General features: G+C 39.1%; 2 protein-coding genes and 1 non-coding gene across 4 annotated transcripts in view; 2 read left to right on the top strand and 1 right to left on the bottom strand.

The window, feature by feature from the left end:
- Positions 1–14473, top strand: part of LOC138047987 (aladin-like) — a 26520-nt gene extending 12047 nt beyond the window's left edge. For both annotated transcript variants that reach the window (XM_068894575.1, XM_068894576.1), the window contains 11 exons: positions 4317–4348; positions 4490–4549; positions 5208–5291; positions 6433–6553; positions 6889–7010; positions 9439–9499; positions 9761–9848; positions 10494–10664; positions 11851–11926; positions 12832–12916; positions 14245–14473. In XM_068894575.1, coding sequence (XP_068750676.1) covers positions 4317–4348; positions 4490–4549; positions 5208–5291; positions 6433–6553; positions 6889–7010; positions 9439–9499; positions 9761–9848; positions 10494–10664; positions 11851–11926; positions 12832–12916; positions 14245–14367 — 1023 coding nt within the window. In that variant the 3' untranslated portion in view covers positions 14368–14473. The remainder of the gene's footprint in view (positions 1–4316; positions 4349–4489; positions 4550–5207; positions 5292–6432; positions 6554–6888; positions 7011–9438; positions 9500–9760; positions 9849–10493; positions 10665–11850; positions 11927–12831; positions 12917–14244) is intronic.
- Trnas-gga (transfer RNA serine (anticodon GGA)) lies at positions 7699–7771 on the top strand. The gene has a single exon. It is a non-coding gene; the product is annotated as a tRNA-Ser (tRNA).
- A 1058-nt stretch (positions 14474–15531) lies between the features above and the next one.
- Positions 15532–18838, bottom strand: LOC138048013 (aquaporin-11-like). The gene has a single exon (XM_068894578.1). It carries the CDS (start codon positions 18733–18735, stop codon positions 17848–17850), a length of 888 nt encoding a protein of 295 aa, XP_068750679.1. The 5' UTR covers positions 18736–18838; the 3' UTR covers positions 15532–17847.
- Between the last annotated feature and the right edge of the window lie 1162 nt (positions 18839–20000).

Genomic DNA, 20000 nt, shown 5'->3' with positions numbered 1-20000 from the left:
AGTGTACCTGTACACGTAAAATGTTCATGCACATAGCCATTTTGATTAAGATACCTGTCGTGTCTTAATCGTGTATTGAAACCGATTCCAATGGATTATCAAGCCACACCAGAAACACTCCGAATCTAATCAGCCATGCTTTTAATAATAATCCCATCACTCTTTGCACTGCTAGATACATCATGTAGGATGCACTGAACATACACTACATCCCTCCCTTTTCCGGAACACTACATGGGAAGCAAACATACTTAACAACCACGAGAACAAAATCAGAGCAAACTTAGTAATTGCATAGATAATGAAACCTTGACTCTGCCTGGATAAATGCAATTTACAGTTACTAGTAAAGAAAGGAAATGACTCAACAATGTCCTAGCTAAACACAAACAGTTCTAATAATCAAGTCATATCAAAGTCTTTATGATTATAAACTTCGCCGGCAAATTCTTATGACGAACAGGTCTTGTGGGTGCAGCAATCTTTGCTTCTCCACAATCCGTCTTAAGGTCTGTAGGGTCTGGTCCCACTTCGACAGCATTCTCTCCAGCAGGAGGATCAACAGCTTCAGCCTCATACTTTTTGAGGTGGGCTTTATTTCTTTCATACTGAACACCTTCAGGAGACTTGATAACAATGCTGCTGTTATTTCTGATTGCAACGTCATACAATTCTGGTGCAAATGGTGTCGACAACTTGTTATGCCCCTCTTGTTTTACCAGGACTTTGTCACCATGAACCAGATCTGAATACTCTGCATGCCTTTTTCCATCTGCATACATGTATAACTTAGCCTTTGCTTTCATTTCGCCGTCTCTGTCTCGCACTTCACTTGCTACATTATCTTCACGGAATTCAGGTAACTTGGTCCGAATTTTCCTTCTAAACAGCAGTTTAGCTGGACTCACTCCGGTGGTGGTGTGAGGAATCGATCTGTATGCAATCAGATATTTGCAAACTTTTTCCTTCCACTGTTTTCCCTCAGCTTGTGCAATCCGCATTCTTTTTAGGAGAGATCGGTTCTGCCTTTCCACTTCTCCATTCGCTTGGGGCCATAATGGCGTAGTCTTCAAAATACCACAGTCTTCCAAATACTTCTAAAACTCATTTGAAACAAACTGCGGACCATTGTCACTGGTTATTGTTAGTGGTAAACCATTGATTATGAAGATCCTCTCCAGACTCGCAATGATTTTCTCAGATGTCGTGGAACGCATAATCTCAATTTCATAATATCTGCTGAAATAATCAACTACGACCAACACAGAGTCGCCTGATGGTAAAGGACCTAGCAAGTCCAAGACCAAGTCTTGCCAAGGACCTTGTGGCAAGGGGGTCGACTTGATTGGTTCAGGATGGGCAGGACTGCTCACTAGCTGGCACCCAAAACACGTTTTACAAAATTTTTCTGCCTCTTTGTCGATCCCGGGCCACCATACTTTTGATCTCAGCCTCTGCTTCATACTAACAATACCAGGATGTCCCTCGTGTGCTGACGTAAGAACTCGGGATCTCAACTTGCTGGGTATTACGATTCTGGTACCATGGAGGATAAACTTGCCAATCACACACAGTTCACTGGCTACAGGTATGTACTGCTTGAGCTGGTCTTTCCTCCAAGTTCCCCCAGCTATACAATTCCGCAACTCACTTAGTTCTTCATCTTCTGCTGATGCATCTTCAATCTCGCGTGTCGTCATTGCGCGTGGAGTTGAGGTTACTGCTACAAATCTGATAAATTCATCGGATACTTTGTGCGCTACCGTTGAAACTGCTTGGTTCTCTTCTTGAAGTAAGCATGATAGCTAATCTGCAATGTTCTGCTCTCCTGGCAGGTATTTTACTTTGAAACTGTATGGTTCTAACCTCAGAATCCACCGCTCAATTCTGGCACAGGGCTTTGATTTGTTTGAGTATATTGTCTCCAATGGTTTGTGATCTGTGTATAGTTCAAATTCAATGCCGTACAGGTACACATGGAAGCGTTCGCACGCCCAAGCAACTGCCAACGCCTCTTTCTCGGTTTGAGAATACCGTTTTTCCACGTCACTCAGACTTTTGCTGGCATAACTGATAACTCTCTTTCTTCCTTGTTGCTCTTGAACAAGTACCGCGCCAAGACCAGCTGGGCTTGCATCAGCTATAATTAGTGTCCTGGTATCTGTTAAAATACCCAAGGGTTTCAGCACTTGCTAATCTGCTGTTCAGCTCATTGAATGCTTTTCTCTGTTCGTTTCCAAACTTGAAACAGACACCTTTCTTTGTCAGTCTACGCAAAGGTTCAGCTACTGTGGCGAAATCTGGGATGAACCGTGCACTGTAGTTAACAAGTCCCAGGAAGCTCCTAACTTCTGATGCATTCTGCGGCTCTCTCGCCTCAACAATAGCTTTCACTTTCTCGTCAGTTGGACCAATGCCCTGGTTTGTTAGTATGAGTCCCATAAACACTAGTTTGGTCATGTGAAACTTACACTTTTCTGCATTAAGAGTTAAGTTCTTCTCTTTCAGTTTCTCCAGGACTCGCTTTAGTCTCGTGTCATGCTCCTTGGTAGTTTTGCCATGTACAATTATGTCATCAGAGATGTTAGCAACTCCGGCTCACAGTCACTACTGTAAGTGCTAGCTGGATAACATGCTGATACACTTCTGGGGCAGAACTTATTTCAAACAGAAGGCGCTTATATTGAAACAATCCACAGTGAGTGATAAAGGTAGTAATGCTATGGGAATCTGGATGGAGTTCTAATTGATGATATCCCCACTTCAAATCAAGCTTACTAAATACTGTGCTTTGGTTCAGGCTTGTAGCACTTCATCTACAGTAGGTATGGGGTAGCGTTCTTTGATTATGGCTTTGTTGGCTCTACGCATGTCCACGCATAGCCGAATTTCATCATTCTGTTTCGGCACCACTACTACCGGACTAACCCACGGTGTCGGTCCCTCTACTGGCTCGATAATATCCATATTTACAAGTTCCTCAACCTTCTTCTTCACCTTGTCACAAAGGCTGAATGGAGTACGCCTGACTGGCTGGGCCACTGGAGGTACATCAGGATTAACATGTACATCAGCTTTATCTGCTTGGATGATGAGGCCCTTGCTGTTGGCATATAGCGAAAAACCTTTAATATATCGTTGCCATTGTCGGCCAATGCTCGAAGGTTCGCCGTTCGGATCGAAGGGTTTTACACTTGTTAGTAGATCATCCACTTTTATAGACCTGCCATAATTTAACTCTCACTACCTAAAAGATTATCCTCGTCGCCAGATGTCGTGTCTTACTCGTGTATTGAAACCGATTCCAATGGATTATCAAGCCACACCAGAAACACTCCGAATCTAATCCGCCACGCTTTTTAATAATAATCCCATCACTCTTTGCACTGCTAGATACATCATGTAGGATGCACTGAACATACACTACAATACCCGTTATCATTATAATATCTTTATTTACCCTCAGATTTTAGAGTAGCTTGGTGTAGCTAGCATCTCTGAGCATTTACCCTCCCAACCATGATACACCACAGAGGACATACCACAACACCGGGAACTACATGCCCTACTCTTTGCGAACGGTGTGTGGGTTCTAGCTTTTACGTCCCATAGTGTTATGGACATTGTAGGGCTTATTGTCCTTTTTATCCAAGAAGAGTAGAGAGTCTAACCATTTGCAGACATCATTACAAAGGCAGCACTTTCTCCTCAGTTATTTAATAAAGACCCTGAGTGTTGGTCCGCCCAGAGTTGAACTCACAACCTCCCGTGTGACATCCTGGTGCTCAACCAACTGAGCCACCGGTGCACTGTGGAGACTGGGACAAACTTGGGCAGAGAATAGTACTTCGTCCGTCTGTGAATAAATATGAGCATAACAGACAAAAATTTAATGATCCGACAAGACAACTATCTGGATATTTCGTCTTTGTTGATGAACTTCCGTGGATAATTCGTTTGGACGGATCCCCTGTCTGTGAGTATAAATACAGGCTAAAGATTAACTCTCCATGAAATCAAGTCTTTGTTACACAAAGAAAGCGATTGTTTGCGGTAAACTGTGTTGTTGCCGCCATTTTGAAAATTGCCGCCAGTATTGATTTGACTGGTACCCAAACCTTTTCGTTGTGCTTTCTTGGAAATTCATCTGGCATAAATATCTTTCAAAGTAGAAGACACACTGATGGATCATCTCATAGCTTGTCCCGTATTTACATTTGTACACCAGACAGATAATCAATCTATAGTATAAATCAAGCCATTAATTAATATTATAATTAATAGGGGTTTGTTGTTGTTCTCTTCCTTCACACTAGGATGATTCAGTGAAGGTTCATACACTATCAAGGTACAACAGATACATGTATTTCTGTAGTTGCTGCCAAGTTGTTAAAAACTGTGTTGTTAGCTGCATGAAGATTTCCAAATTGCTTTGACTGACTCTGCATTTAATTTTAATTAATATTATTTTTTTGTTTTTGTCTGATAGTGATGTTGTTCCTTTGCTGAAGCACAAGCTGCAAAAAGCTGTGAGTTGTGTTTCTTGGAGGTAAACCTCAAATGTATGACCTTTTAACATTTTCATTTTCACTGTTATTAATTTTATTGTGGAGGTTAGGTGTCTGAGTGGCTGTAGTGAGCCATACTGTGGCTTCCACTGTTGGCAGCCAGCTCCAAGATGGAGACTGCACCAATGGCTGGCCAAACCTGACAAACCAGCCATGAGCCCCCACGCCCTCGAGAAGACAGGCACCCGTCACACTGATGAACAGTGGAAAGTAGAGGGGAGAGAGTGAGGGAGGGAAAAAATTGCTAAACGCTCCACACAAAATGCTCTTCTTCCCACCATGCCGATGAATACATGTAAGCTGTAGCACACATTTAGCACAAGGAATCCAACACATGCGCAAATAATAATAACACAACCACTGACGACAATAATTGACTGCAGTCGCTCGTAGCCGTGAACTCGGTTAAACTGCATTTAACCTCATTATACAGTTTAGTTTAAAAGTTGAATAGAAACAAGCAACACCTGAATGTGGATTAGTGACATGGGTGGATAATTTGGATAAGGATGTTCAAACACGCTTACAACCTGTCACTCAGATATGTGTACTTTGTATACCGGACCAGTAACATGAAATTCAAGGTGCTCAAGGCAAGTTCATACTGAAATCTAAATTTAAATATTTTCCTTTGTCTAGACCTCTGTCCGGTTCAGTTTTAGTGGTTGGATGTGACAATGGCCTCTTTGTGTGGACTGTTGATCCAACATCTCCAGTTGTTAGGTAACTATGTGTTTTATTCTGACCACCTTATTACATGAAATTTCGGCAACACTTTAATGGAGCAATTTTGAAAAATCCTTATTTAGTGGCACATTTACTCAGCGCTTGGTGGTTTTCAGAGGAATTTTCCATGTACACTACAAGTTCAACTGGAATTTTTAGTCCACCTTGAATGAGTGGGGATCTCCGATATTTTGTGTCACATTTTAGCACCCTATAGAATGATAAATCTTCAGTTGTAAACCTTGAGATTTCCCATGGTAGTGTCCAACAGCTACAACAGGTGTAAGCCAACTACCAGCAGGATGGTGGTTGTTGAAAGTGAACAGAGCCTTTTTTACTTTACTTCAAATAGCCACTTGTCTAGTATGCGCTTTTCTGTGTTGCCCGCTGACAAGACTGGGCTTCTGTGGAATTGGTGAACCTTGTGGAAGAAAAAGACTCCATGAGTGAAAAGAACACTGCAGCACCCTTGAACGGACTCTGGGGAAGATGGTGACTAAGAGGGGAAATTGCAAGCAGAAAAAAGAAAAAAAAATGACCAGCTGCAATAAATACCGTACAAGTCTTTCCGCTTGCCTCCACTTAATAATATCAGACCTTGGGTCTCCAAGCATGTTAAGAATACAGTAACTGATTATTATTATGTTCATCAATCAAGAGCCAGGGTAGACAAAGCAGACTGTGATCAATGTACTAGAACTTATTAAGCAAACCGGCTTTTTTCACCTGGCTCTTCTAATGTCTTTTGCCTTCCACTGAAAGTAAATCAATATTATTATAATTATAATTATAATCTACAATAATTGTTATTAACCCATTGATTCCTGAACCACCCCACCATTGTTCAAAAGGTGGATAAACACTAGCAAAAGCAATTGACGTATACAGTAAATATAGTGACCTATCCAGTGGATAGTGCTATCCACCCTTCAAACAACTGGGTCCCGGTGTTTAGACAGAGTAAAATTTATCAAGAGAACATTGAACCAATCACTGAGTGAAGTAATGCAAAACCAAAGCAATGAGTGCTTAATATCACTTTCAACACTCAATTGAAAACCTCTCTAATTTACTTTAATCTATAATTACATAAATTAAATAAATGAAATGCATCTTTGAGTCCTGCATTTTGTTTCAGGTTAGGCAGCAGTTCAGTGCGACACCTCTCTTACCCAGGACATGCTCCAGTGACAACTGTCTCTTGGAGTCCCAGTGGACATTTATTGGTGTCTGGGTCACCAGCAGACAGTAACTTGATGGTTTGTGTCATGTGCGAATTTTTATGACAAGATTTGACTAGAGTTTTTTTAGTAGATGTGTTATTGAATGACAACTAGTGGGTTTGAGTGTATTAATGATATTTTTCACGATGCACACGAACATGAATTTTAGTTTGGTAATTTACCGGTAGTATTTTTATTGTGTATCTTGTAGTGCCGTTCTTGTTGTAATATTTTAAGAGAAAAGCAAGCTATTAGCAATTAATAATTATTTAATAATTAATGAAAAAGATTTTTTTCCAAGATTCAAGCTAAAAAATGATTCTTAAAATCTTACGTATTTAAATCCTAACCACAATAATAATATTATTAAGGTATGGGACATCTCGTTAGAGTTGGCTACACCCTTGTACAGAGCCGGTGGAGGAGTTACTCTTACTGCATGGTCTCCAGACGAAAGAAATCTATTTGCTGCTACGCCTTCCAGTTTGTTCAGGTGGGTGCTTATGATGATGTAAAAGCAGGAGGTCGTGGATAGACCACTTTCATAAATGCTGACCACTTTAATTTACATTCTTTTGTTTTTGTGTTAATTAGACAGGTCTACTGTCCTCAGTTTGAAACAAAAATTCTTTCCAAATTATTTTGCTTGTCATAGCAAGGCTAGTTAGGCTTATTAGCTTTAAAACAAAAGTGGTCTGTGTACCAGCTTGGTAACACCTAATAATAATTATAATATTATTATGATGTGGCTGGAAAAAATAAAGTGAAAATAATCCATGATATTTTTAGCAAATCAAGTGAAGCTCTGATCTTCACAGTTATGAGCGCAATTTTTGCAATTGCGTAGAGAAGCCTGAAAAATTCTGGACTTCAACGGGGTTTGAACCGTGACCTCGTGATTCCGGCGCAACGCTCTATAAACCACTGACGTTGGGAGCTGGTCATTTGTGGGTTCTAATGGTCCGTGAGGAATGGCGAGGTCACGGGTTCAAACCCCTTTGAAGTCATTACTTTTTCAGGCTTCTCTACGCAATTACAACTATTGCGCTCATAACTGCGAAGATAAGAGCTTCACTTGATTTCATATCCGCAGTTCATATAATTCATTTCATATACCATTTCATCATTTCATTCCTCACGGGACCATTAGAACCCACAAATAACCAGCTCCCAACGTCAGTGGCTTCATAGCTCAGTTGGTTAGAGCGTCGCGCCGGAATCGCGAGGTCACGGGTTCAAACCCCGTGGAAGTCGTGAATTGTTCAGGCTTCTCTACGCAATTGCAAAAATTGCGCTGATAACTGCGAAGATCATAGCTTCACTTGATTTCATATCCGCAGTTCTTATATGATTCATTTCATATACCATTTCATCATTTTTAGCAAAGGCGACATTCCCACTCATGAAACAATTACTAGAAAATGTGGCATGTGCATGTCCGAGGAAATGCATTGAGTTGGTGGATGTCAGTCATAAGTACAATTAAAATAAGTTGATTAATCATTCTTCTTGTGGTTACCCTAACTTCACACCAACATCCAACGTTGTTTATGCACAAGCACAATGAAAAAGAAAAGTACAAAATATCATTATTTTCTTGGGCCTATGATGGTTTTATTGTTGTGGATCTCATGACTGTGTTCCCACGCAGTTTCCCAGAAGAGGCACCTACTCTTTAAGATCATAACAGGGCACTTACGTTCTACTAATTTCAGAGAAAATAAATCAAATCAACGGTTGGGTTTTAGGAGAGGGACAACCCCAGTACCTCCTTAAAGGTACAGAACCAAGAAACTGAACTTGGCATAGATGCCAATTTTGGAATGTAAACCTTGAAGATCCTCTTGATACTTGTTGCTTGTGCCTGGGGCTGTGTATGTTTTTATTAATACTTTTTTTCATGGTGCTTTGGGAAAATTTGGGAAACTGTACTGAGTCTTAGTTCTATCCACGCACGAAAGACTTGTTCTGAACACGTTCTCTAGCCTTTTCTCCAATGTAGAGTACAGTCCTGTGATGGACTGGCATCCCATCCAGGGGGAGTAGAAATACTCCCAGTCGCTTCATGCCATGGAAACCGGGATAAGCTCCGGCCTGATGGGCCACTTGGCTCGTATGCAGACTTTACCAAACAGATACGTTATTTTGGGTTCTAGGTGTGGTTTGCCTATGCCCTAGCACCAGTCTACCAGATGTGGGTAAAAACATGGCTAACTTGGGTCAAAGATTCATTGGGGTTAGGCAAAGTGCCCTCATAAAAACTATACCAACACTACCATCCTTGAACTTTATTTACCATTACTGAGCAATTAAATGCTATTACCGGTAATTTTTCTGACAATAGACTAACACAAACCTTTACTTCCTGGCTACAACAAATAACAGCTTGAATGTGTTTGCTCATCAATCAGATTACAGTTTAAACTTGTCTAACATCGATTAACTAGCAAGAAATTTTCATTTGACTGTGAAGATGACTTCTAACTAGTCAGGTTGTCAAAACATCAGTCATCAGTCCTTCTCAATAACATACTTGCGATAGATGATCAAACTACATGTAGATGATTAAACCAAGATGGTCAAATGGTATCCAGCTTGTGAACATAATTTCAGTGCACTATAAACCAGAATCACAACTGGTGTTTCTAAAACGAGAGTAAGGGTAAGACCGAGGATGAGGGTAAGGGTAAGGATACGAATGCAAAAAGTATCCTAAACATGCATAAAAGCTAACCTTAGGCCTAATTAGGCCTAACAAACGTTTTTAGGCCTAAGGTTAGCTTTTATGAATGTTTAGGGTACTTTCTGTATTCGTATCCTTACCCTTACCCTCGTTTCAGAAATGCCAAATCACAACCCCTCCCATGGCTAATAATGTTCATGTCTCTGTGTTAATGGATCAAGTTTTGTACTTTTCATAGAATTTGGGAGACTCAGACCTGGACTTGTGATAAATGGTCAAACTTGGCAGGTACTTGTCAGGTAATTTTATTTCATTTATTGGAAAATAATTTTTTGGTATCTCTCACATAATACAAAAAAAATTGAGTGGCTAATTTAGTGGTCCACATTCCTCAGCCAACCTGCGTTACATCATGGTGTGCTTTCCTGTGCAATTCCCATTGGCTTTGGATACAGCATTGATGGTTGCATGTTTTTATTATTACAAGTATTGATTGATACATGCACAGTAGCTTTTAACTTCATTTTCAGTCACTGAATCTCAATTGATTTTTACCGTAGGCAGCTTGTTGGAGCCCAGATGGAAAGGTTCTTCTGTTTTCAGTGGCAAATGAACCTGCTCTTTACTCACTACAGTTTCACGATATCAGTAAGACATACATGTACATGTAGTGTTTCTGTTAAGGTATTAATTTAAAAAAGCAGTGAGTCATGATGAAGTGCATTGAAAAACTAGGAAAGTGGAGTCACCTACTTTTTTTGTTAGCAATTTCCCTTGTGGTTTTTCAAGACAAATCTACTGTTCTGTTGGGGTCTTCACTAAATTGTCATCCAGTTTACAATCCAAAAGAAACATGAGATGTCCCCCCCTCCCCCTCTTCCTAAACAATGATGGGGACTACAATGTCGTGTAAAATATCTTTCATTTACAGCATTTGTGGTGAAATCCCTACCAAAAACAAAAGGTTCAGAAGCTTCCAAGATACTTTGAAATTCTCTGTTTAACGTAACATTGAGCTCAAAGTAAATGTATATTTTTCTCTTGATCAGCGCTTTTTATGCTTTTGACCCTTTTTTAGCTAAAAGAAGGATTCAAATCTTTTCTGTCATGATCTTGTGAACTAAAGAATTAAATAAATCAATACAGTGTATTAACCCTGCATTCACCCCAAAACCGGCCATACTTAGTATTTTGTCTGACGCCAGAGTATTTTACTCTGTCTAACGTCAGACAATTTTACTCGTCAATGGGGAACCTCAACATGGATATATTTTTATTTTGCTTGGTTTGAAGGTGACAAGAAAAATAGCACATCCATGGCGAAGGGTGCAAGACTTGCTGTGAAATGTGCAGATTTGACACCACACACGTGGGAGATGAAGGATGAATCTGTAAACATTGGAGGATTTGTCCAGTCAATGGCTTGGGACCCTCTCGGAGAGAGGCTGGCAGTTATATTTAAAGGTACTTTTCTGCTCTGCTTTTGATTAAATTGCAGTTACAAGTAAGTTCCAGTTTTTTTCTTCTCTGACCTCAACAATGATATAAGTTTTATTGTTCATGTGGTAAAACAGCAATCTAATTGCGCTTTCGCTTCCCACCTGAATTTGTGTTTATGGATATACATGTATGCTTGGTATAAGTGAAGCAGTCATCCACAGACTAAACAGAAGGCAGGGTTGTTGGCAACAAAAACACAATTTAATCCACTAATAAACTACAGTGTAGTTTTCGCAGCTTGCAAGATTATGTACATACAAAAATGCCACTGAGCTCTCCTGGGACTGCAGCCAACTTAATAAATAATTATAACAGTACTATTCGAACTAAACATGGCTACTTCCTTCTGTATTCAGCTTTGAGAGTTTTTCGCTGGGTACTTTGGACAGTTTTCTCTCTCCTCCAAAAATCACAGTAATTAATTGATTTGATTTAAATGTACAATGTCCCCAGTTACTGCCCACACACTAGAAGGCTTCTTGACACTTAAATATAGTTCACTGAAGTTAGTTATTATTGTATTTTAATTATTCTTTCTGACACCAAGGATAAATTCTGTATGCAGTGAGTTTTGGGGAAAATGGTACTGGAGATTCAAGTCATTATTACTTTGTTTGAAGAACAAAGTATAGTTTGCGATTCAGGTTTAGGACTTTGAACTTTTTTTATGGGAGGGAGGTAGGGGAGGGGAGTGTCACTACTTGGCTGCACATGTGTAAGATTCTAACTTGGTATACATACATACATACATACTTAATTGACCACTCCCCACAGGGGTTTTTCAGGGCTAATGAACACAATTAACGAAACGACAGAATGTAAAAACAACTGTTAAGAATCTCAACTGGCCGGAGGCAAATCAGTTGGCTATTTACAAGTGCAGCTGGGAAGTTGAACCAGGGACTACCAGGAAACAAATTCAACCAGTGGTCAGAGCGATCGAGTCTTGAACCCGGGATCCCTGGATCTCAAGGCAAGCACCCTAACCACTGGGCCACACTGCCTTCGCACTCAGAGGCAATCACGATGTTCACTAAAACTACAGACAACTATGCAACAGATTAATGATAGACTGATAAAAAGTAGTACACTTTAATACCGTAGCAATTACTCTGGTCTTAAATTGCTAAAATCTTGGATTTTATATCAGGTGAAATAAAGGAAGCCCAGGAACTGGTTGCTGTCTTCAAAACAAGATTAGCTCCTACATTTGAAATAATGCCCTGGTAATGAAACAAAATTAATGAGAAATTAATACATGTAGTTACATGTAAGTAAGCAAAATAAGAGAAAGAAGAAAACAAATGAGAAAACGTTATTGAAAATAAGTAAATAAGTAATGAAAAAGGGGCCTCAAAAATAACGTGCAGTTTGGACTCCACCAAAACCCAAAACTTTTTAAGTACAGTAGTACAGGACTGTGCTCTTAAATATTAAAAATTGACAGGCCTTGACTGTTTTACAAAAATATTTGAATTATTCTGAAAACACGTACTGTCCAAGTAAGTTGTACCTTATTTCTGCTGTAAAGATTGCAAGTTGTTAGAATTTTAACAGTTAATAATATTATGCAAAAGGAATAATTTCAATGAATTACATTGCTCCACATAACTGCACGTCTGCAATTACATGTAAATGGTAAAACTTTTACTCACTCAGAAATAGACAGTCAAATGAAAAGATGATTCAAAATTGTGTTTTTTCCCAGCTGTTATTTAATAGCTCATTGCCTCCAGTGTACATGGTTTGTATAGATACGGCTTGGATCAGCTCAGATAATATAACTACGGAAAATGTTCTCTTTGTTGGGTATAGTCACAGGAATTTGGTGTTATATCAAGAAGACACATCTTATTAAGTGGATAACACAATCTTCATTCTCAGTACCTATCTGACTGACATTTCATCGATTCATTGAAATTGTGAGGAGAATTTACATACTGATCATTTCTGGGAGTCAATTGCAAAGGGGTTAATAAAATGTTTTATTTGGGATTATCCAGCTGAAAAGGTATTTTGCCTGTACTGTATATTAATTTTGTCTATGTATTAATTAAGAAAGGGCATTGTGGCACATCATTGGATTCACAGAAAATAATATAATTTGCATCTTTCTGTTTGTAATTTGAAGTGGCTTTGTAAGAGGACCTCCAAATACTGTTCCAGAGCTTGTTACATTCCAGAAGAATTTCAAGAAGGGAGCACTTCTGACTGTTGTAAGTTTTCTTTGTTTTCAAGTTACATCATGTTTGCTCTGTGTTGAGTGCAGACTGTCATCAGGAGTTGGATACTGAGAAGGGGATCATGCCTGCTTACCAAACACCACACAAGCTATAAATTCTCATGCAGCTTGCGTGATTTGGCAGATACGGCTTTAGCCCAGTATGCTCTCACCATACACGTAGCTTGTGCCCTGACCTCACTGTGCTGTTTCTTAAAAGAAAACCCTCTGCTCCATAGGTCTCTCTCTCTCTTTAATAGTTTTCTCATAATAGTTTATTGTTCAAGGCAAAGTAAGTCAAAGTCCTTTTAAGTCCAATGCTTTGAGCAATATTGTGGCTAAAATAATGCATAGAGGCTTAAGATGCTGCAAGCAGATGCCATGTGGATGGCCTAAATGGGGTGTGGTGCCAGGCTGCTGAGCAAGAGGTTTTGAGTTTAAGTCCCTGGTTGGACCAACCCTCAGGGTCTTTCAAATAACTCAGGAAAAAGAACAATCTTTTCTCAGTCTGGGTGTTATAAACTGTGACGTTAAAACCCCACTCTGTTATTAAGGTCTCGTCATAGGTTCAATAATATGAAATTTTTAAAAATCGTTTTTTGGCTGAAATTTAAACATAATGACTAAGAGTATTGATTAGTGAATATTTAAGTCCATCCAATTTTTGTAAAAGCCCATGTGTACAATGTTGGGGCAAAATGGCAAGTTGACCAGAAAACATTGCTTTGTGTTTTTTCCGCTTTAGAATATTATTGCGTAAGAGTCGCAAATTTTCAGAACTATTATTTTTAACGTTTGATGTACAAAATTGTGTCAGCTGTGTTTTTCAATTTTTTGACATGTTTTGATTTTATACCATACTTTGTCTAAATTCCTGGTCAAAAACACTATTTTGAAATTTGGTAGAAGAACCTATGATGAGACCTTAAAATGATTACTAGAAGTTTAATGTTGTTGTGAGTACCTACTACGAAAACCACCGATCTGTGGAATGGGTGGGAATTTACTTTTTGGATACCAAGAGCACTTGCGAAGTTTTGCTTTCTCCGCATGGTTTTAAATCGCGCTAAAATATCCCTGTATAAGTAAGCACCACCCGTTGGAAACCCAATTATCTTGAGGTGCGCAATAACAATAGTAGGCACTGTCCTTAAGAAATGCAGAGTATTAAAGTAGGAAGCTATAGAGTTGCTTATTCTGCAATAATATATTGGCTGTTGTGCTTGTCTTAACCAGTCTTCACTTGTTTATGCATACTACAGTATGAAGTACCAATGTCGTTAAATTTAACAAAAGTTCAATCGACATGTTTCTTATTTTCAGTGTTGGTCAGATGGCAGCGTATCTTTCATCCCATTCCTCTTTTCACCTTCATCACTTGTTGGCTCTACAAGTAACTTTGAAAGTGGAGCTTTGAATTTTACAGATGGTCTGCTTTCTCAATAATTTTTACAAAAAAATGACTTCTTGTACATTATGGTTACCGGTATATCAACTAACCTTAAGTTTGTTTTCTGTCAGAGTGGTGAAAATAAAGTCATCCATGAAGCATGATAATGTTGTCCACTGTTTTGGCAAATTTTCCTGAAGAGCTATAAAGAGCTCTTTTTTTTTGTTACTGTTGCATGTCAAATTTAAATGCATAAATGTAGATTTTCATTTTGACCTAAAATAACTGTAATCATTTCAAATGGTCATGGGCATGCACAAATAGAGAGCAACTTATTAAGTATGATGAGACATCTACCGTCGTTTTCATTTAAGCGTGGACTCACGACGGGAAAACATGTTCTTTGAAGTTTGAGTTTGGCAGCCGTTAACATAAGCAAACTTTTGCGTGCGATAGTTTGACTGAACGTATTTGAAGCATACTTTATCAGATCAGGGTCAATCTCTTAGAAAAAGTCTTTTATATCCAGTCTTGCTGCCATTCTAGGAAAACTTGCATAAACATCCCTCAAACTGTGAAGGATTAAAGACAAAACTTGTCATGTTTGCAACCAGTTAGAGCATGTTTCCCCGTGACGTGTCCACGCTTAGGTGAAAACGACGGTATTATTAATTTCATTTCTTTGATTGGAGTGGGCGGTATCCTGACAATGCAACAATCTGATTGGTTGTGCATGTGAGCAGGCAGAGTTTTCCTATCTTTAGAGTCCATAGTTGTGGTAACCAAAGATGCAAAGGGACAAGCAAAGCTGCAGATTTAATTAGTGAAGTTTCGGTCGGTCCGTATAGGAAAAAATTGTGCCCTCGGTATCGAGTACGGCCCTTGGGCACAGTTTTTCCCTATATAAACCTCCCAGCCGGTGAATAACATATTTATTTAAGCGCCTGTCTTCTAGCAGTGGAGCACTAATTTGGGGCACTGTAAACTGAATTCAACAAATTAACACAAGTCAAATCAAATGTTGGTTTTTGAGGAGTGCCCAGAGGAAAACCTCTCGGAGCAGAGTAGAGAACCAACAAACTCAACCCACATAATGATGCCAAGTCTGGAAATCAAACCCCGGGCCACATTGGTGGGAGGCAAGTGCTCTCACCACTATGCCAACCCTGCACCCCAAAAACAGACTTCGCAAGACATGAAGCAATGAGCACACGCTGTAAAGAGTGATGCCTTTGTTTTATTTTGTGAATATCAAAATTGCATGGCATTCATTCCCAAAAACTTGTACGTTATTGTACTGTAAAAACTCTTGCATATTACCCATCCAAAAGGACGATAATGATAATACATGTATCATGATTCAGATTATCTTAAGTATACCATGTAAGATGACAGCTGTTGGTGTATAACCATGATGAATAAAATTGCAATATTAGTATAATTCATTCAAAATCCTGGCTTTTGAATTCTTTGCAATTTCCTTTCTTGTCTTTGGCCTTCCTATAAAAGAGTAAGTTTGATGACATTTCCAGAAAATTGCATACATTATATTAGATTCATTAAAAGGGTCTATGTGACTTCAAAATGATGACATTGTATTCATAGACTTTACATCTGTGTAATGATAATTTTTCAGTAATAAATATGAGTAACTTGAGCAATAGCTGGAGGACTACAATAACCGTGATATTATAAAGTCTTGTATGACATACATCATCTAATAATTTCTGTTTTTATAATAGTGTGGCATAATTAATTGTAAAGGTGGATTATAATTCTGGATTATAAGTCGTCATCACAGCCACCATGACCAGCATGACATAATGTAAAACCAAAGAATTTTGGCCAGTTATTGTGGTGAGAAAAGATTGCTTCCTAGGATTCAATAAATTGGTAGTCTTTACACTACATCATGAGTAAACTTAGGAAAATCCCAAGTCAAGTAATCTTTTCTTAATACTTCACACATTACACACAAATTTAATGCAAATACTTCAAGTAAACGTAAGCACAATGGTATGCTGTGATTGACATTGTTTTGACCTCCTGGCGCAGCCCAAGAAACCGCAAGTCAGTCGTAAGGATGGTTTTTAAGTCACTTATCTCTTACTTGCATTAATGTTTCAACTTTCCAACTTTTAAGGCGAAGCAAAGTAAAATAACTTGAGATTTTGCTTAGGCCTTCACACACGCATTTTTGGTTAAGTAAAACTTAGCTGCTTTGAAGTCTTTAATACTTAACAGCTCAGTTTAAAGACTACCATTGACTTAAACAGTATAACCTAAAATAACCAACTTTTTACCTTTCGCAAGCAGCTTCTTTAAACCAACACGAGAGCTCCACATCAACAATTTTGATTGGCAAATTTAGCAGGCTGTATTGCATATGGCTTGCTGTACTGCATGCTAAATTGTGATTTCGATGCAACATTTTTTGGCAAGTTTGTCATGTTTATGTGAAATGAAATTGTGAAAATACTTGAATCTTGCAAGCAACTATTTCAAAAAGCCACTAAGATTTAATTGGTTTTCAGATTTTTACACATTCCAATAATTTGTGTCAGTTGAACGTTCCACTTGACTTCAACTGGTTTCCTTTCCTGCATGCCTTATTTCCTGAGAGATATAATAAGTACCTTACGAACCTCGTTTTTTCTGTCCATACTGTAAGTTATGGATCCTATCCTTGTTTTTCCCATGTTGATTTATCAGGGTCGGCCAGAGAGGGTAGTGTTATACCAGTATACCCAAAACAAATTCGCCAAAAATACCCAAAATTCATCCAAATATACCCAAAATTAATGGAAGCATTGTTAACTGTATACCTGAAATTCAAAAAAGTGATAATATACTGAATACCGGTATTTAAGCTGCAATATACCGTACACCCGATTTAAAAAGCCCCTGTAAACTGTATACCCAAAAACCCTGGCCGACCCTGATTTTATGGCCTGCACACTTAATTTGCACATGGGCTGTAAATAAAAAGGCTGTATCAACAGGCTGTAAGTTACAGTGCGGACCTTGAAATCCGTTAGTAAGAGATTTATATTGCACAAAAAAACATTAACTGTCCAGCCAGAACAGGAATATGCCAGATATCACATGTAAAGTAGCTGGGGCATAAATGCTATATGAATAAGTGAAAAGAAAACTAAGAAAAAAATTAATCTCATGTAAATTTAAACAGAAAAACAAAGACGAAAATTTCATGGGATTAATATTCACTGAAGTTTCTTTCATGAAAGAGTCAGTACAACTTCATCTGTTTCTAGATCTGTTTGGTTAAATGGGCTGTGTAAAAAAATACTGTTATCTCCTTATAATATTTTGCAGTGAAATTCTTGCTAAATTTTTCTCTAAATCTACTGTACTGGCAAAAGCGGTAAAAGATCTTTCAACAAAAGCAGCTTTGACAACTTTGCTTATGTTTCATTCAAGTAATTAAATATTTAACGTTTTCCGCCAAACACATCACGCCACCCACACTCCCAGAATGCCAAGTAACATACGCTACTGCAGTTTTTTTTTCTTAATCAAGCATTTCCAGTATGCCTTTTTTTAAGTTCTTTAACAGGTTTCGTTCCCTCGTTTTTGCTATTTTTGCCAGAAGACTCTTTTCCATTCCACCGTTTGCTCTTTTTCTTATCTTTTTTCTGCGGTGGTGCTGATCTTAATAGCAACGTGTTCATCTGGATAGCGGCCAAAGTCCCCAAGGTTGGACCAAGCCAAAAAACGAACAAATGCTCATAGATCACCTCTTTCCTTGTGCAAAATACGAACGTCTGAGCGGTAGCTAACGCTGGATTCATCCACACTCCAGTAGTTTCAGAAAGAAAATAGCAAACAACAACTATACTAGCTGCACGAATAACCGCGTTGAATTTCTTTAACGCCTGTCCACGTGAACAGAAATCACTCATGGTCGTAACGAAGGTCCCCAGAATTTCGATGAAAAATCCGTATAACAGCGAGACTTCGAGAGTTGATCGAAGGCCTCTTTTAACTTGTTTGTCATGAAAATCGCTCCAGGAAGACTGCCAAAGCAACTGTATGAACGGGAAGCTTAGAAGACCGCCAACAACTTGACATGTAATTTTCGCAACATTGTCCTTCACGAAGTAAGCTTCTTTGTAAACAACATCTTCCAAAATCCCACACGGATTTGCCAGAGCCCCCTCAAAAATGAACTCTGCGTTTTTTAAGGCTAATAGGACAAAGGAACAGCTGAGACCGATCCAGACGCTGTAAAATCTTCCGACAACGGCGATCTCGAACACACAGACGGACAACTGGAACGTGGAGATCATTTCTTTCGCGTAGATGTAGTATTCTTTTGGAAGTGTTCTTTTTAAGATCATTCGCAAAAGTTCCCCTATAATATATCCAGCCAAGATAGCAGCTAGAGACCAATGAAGACCCATTTCACAAACCACAAAACACAACAGCTCAGAGGTTTTAGGTCCAAGTCGATAGATCAAAGCGTTGAATCATGTAATATTTATGATTAGCGTACCGGAAATCACAGCCGATTGTCTGGAAGTGAAATAATCTGACCTCGTTCCCAGAGTCCTTTCTCTTCCCACCCCAGGGATGTAGACCCCTTGTGTCGAGAGAATTAGGAGATGCCCTTTGGATCGTATTAAATTTCATGATACGCCATCACGAAAATATGCAAATAACATATTGATTCATTACTCTTTCTTCATGTTACTGCGGTTTTCATAATTTTGCGGAATCTTACCTTCAAGCGCAAGGCGCTAAACTGCGTTTTGGCTTCCATCAATCAAATTACCAAACATAGCTAGAAAGATCGACTCCGCGTCCGGAAAGCGAATTGGAGTTTTTGTTTAGTTCACAGTTCAAACACCATTATGATATGTTTTTAGAAATTCTTCGCTTTCCATACACCTTTTTCCAAAATGGCCGCCATATATTTAGATATTCATTTGTTTTTATTCAAATTAAACCTTGATGCCTCGTTAAAGGCAAAATGTTCTTTTGAATTTTAGGCTCAAGAACGAGGCATCAAGGGCTAATTTGAATAAAAACAAAACAATATTTAAATGGCGGCCTAGCCTGCGAGCAGGCTCACTTGTTAGGCAAGGGCGGCGGAGCCGCAACCGCGAGCCGGCGAAGCAGGCGAGAAGAATTTTTCCTCGCCCCATTCTTCTCGCCGGCTTTGCCTACTCGCGGTTGCGGCGCCCTTGCTTGCCTAACAAGTGAGCCTGCTCGCAGGCTAATGGCGGCCATTTTGGAATAAGGTGTATGGGCGGCGAATTCGAATGTACGAATGTACCGTGGGAACCAAAGATGCTGATTGGTGGGTTAGAGCGAGTTTCAATCGAGTGTCGTAAAACCAAAACCAAAGTAATTACTTTGGCCAATCAAAAAGGACGCAGACAATTCAGTAAACCAGTCAAAACTCGAGGTAATTTACACGCAGCCGGCACAAAGCGCGTGAGAATGTGCACGCGCTAGCCACGATTGGTTTTGGTTTCACTTCTGCTTGGTTAAAAAAGCGGCGCGAGAACTTTGAACCAATCACTGAGTGAAGTGACGCAAAACCAAAGCAATCAATATTCGCTTATTGCTTTCGACACTCAATTAAAAACCGATCTAATGCAAAACCAAAGCAATTCGCTAAATACTTTCGACTTTCAATTGAAAATCGCTCTATGTCACGCAT

The sequence above is a fragment of the Montipora capricornis genome, chromosome 1 (assembly GCF_036669925.1).
Source record: "Montipora capricornis isolate CH-2021 chromosome 1, ASM3666992v2, whole genome shotgun sequence".
NCBI classification, from domain to species: domain Eukaryota; kingdom Metazoa; phylum Cnidaria; class Anthozoa; order Scleractinia; family Acroporidae; genus Montipora; species Montipora capricornis.
This window is presented reverse-complemented; position numbering and strand designations above follow the sequence as displayed.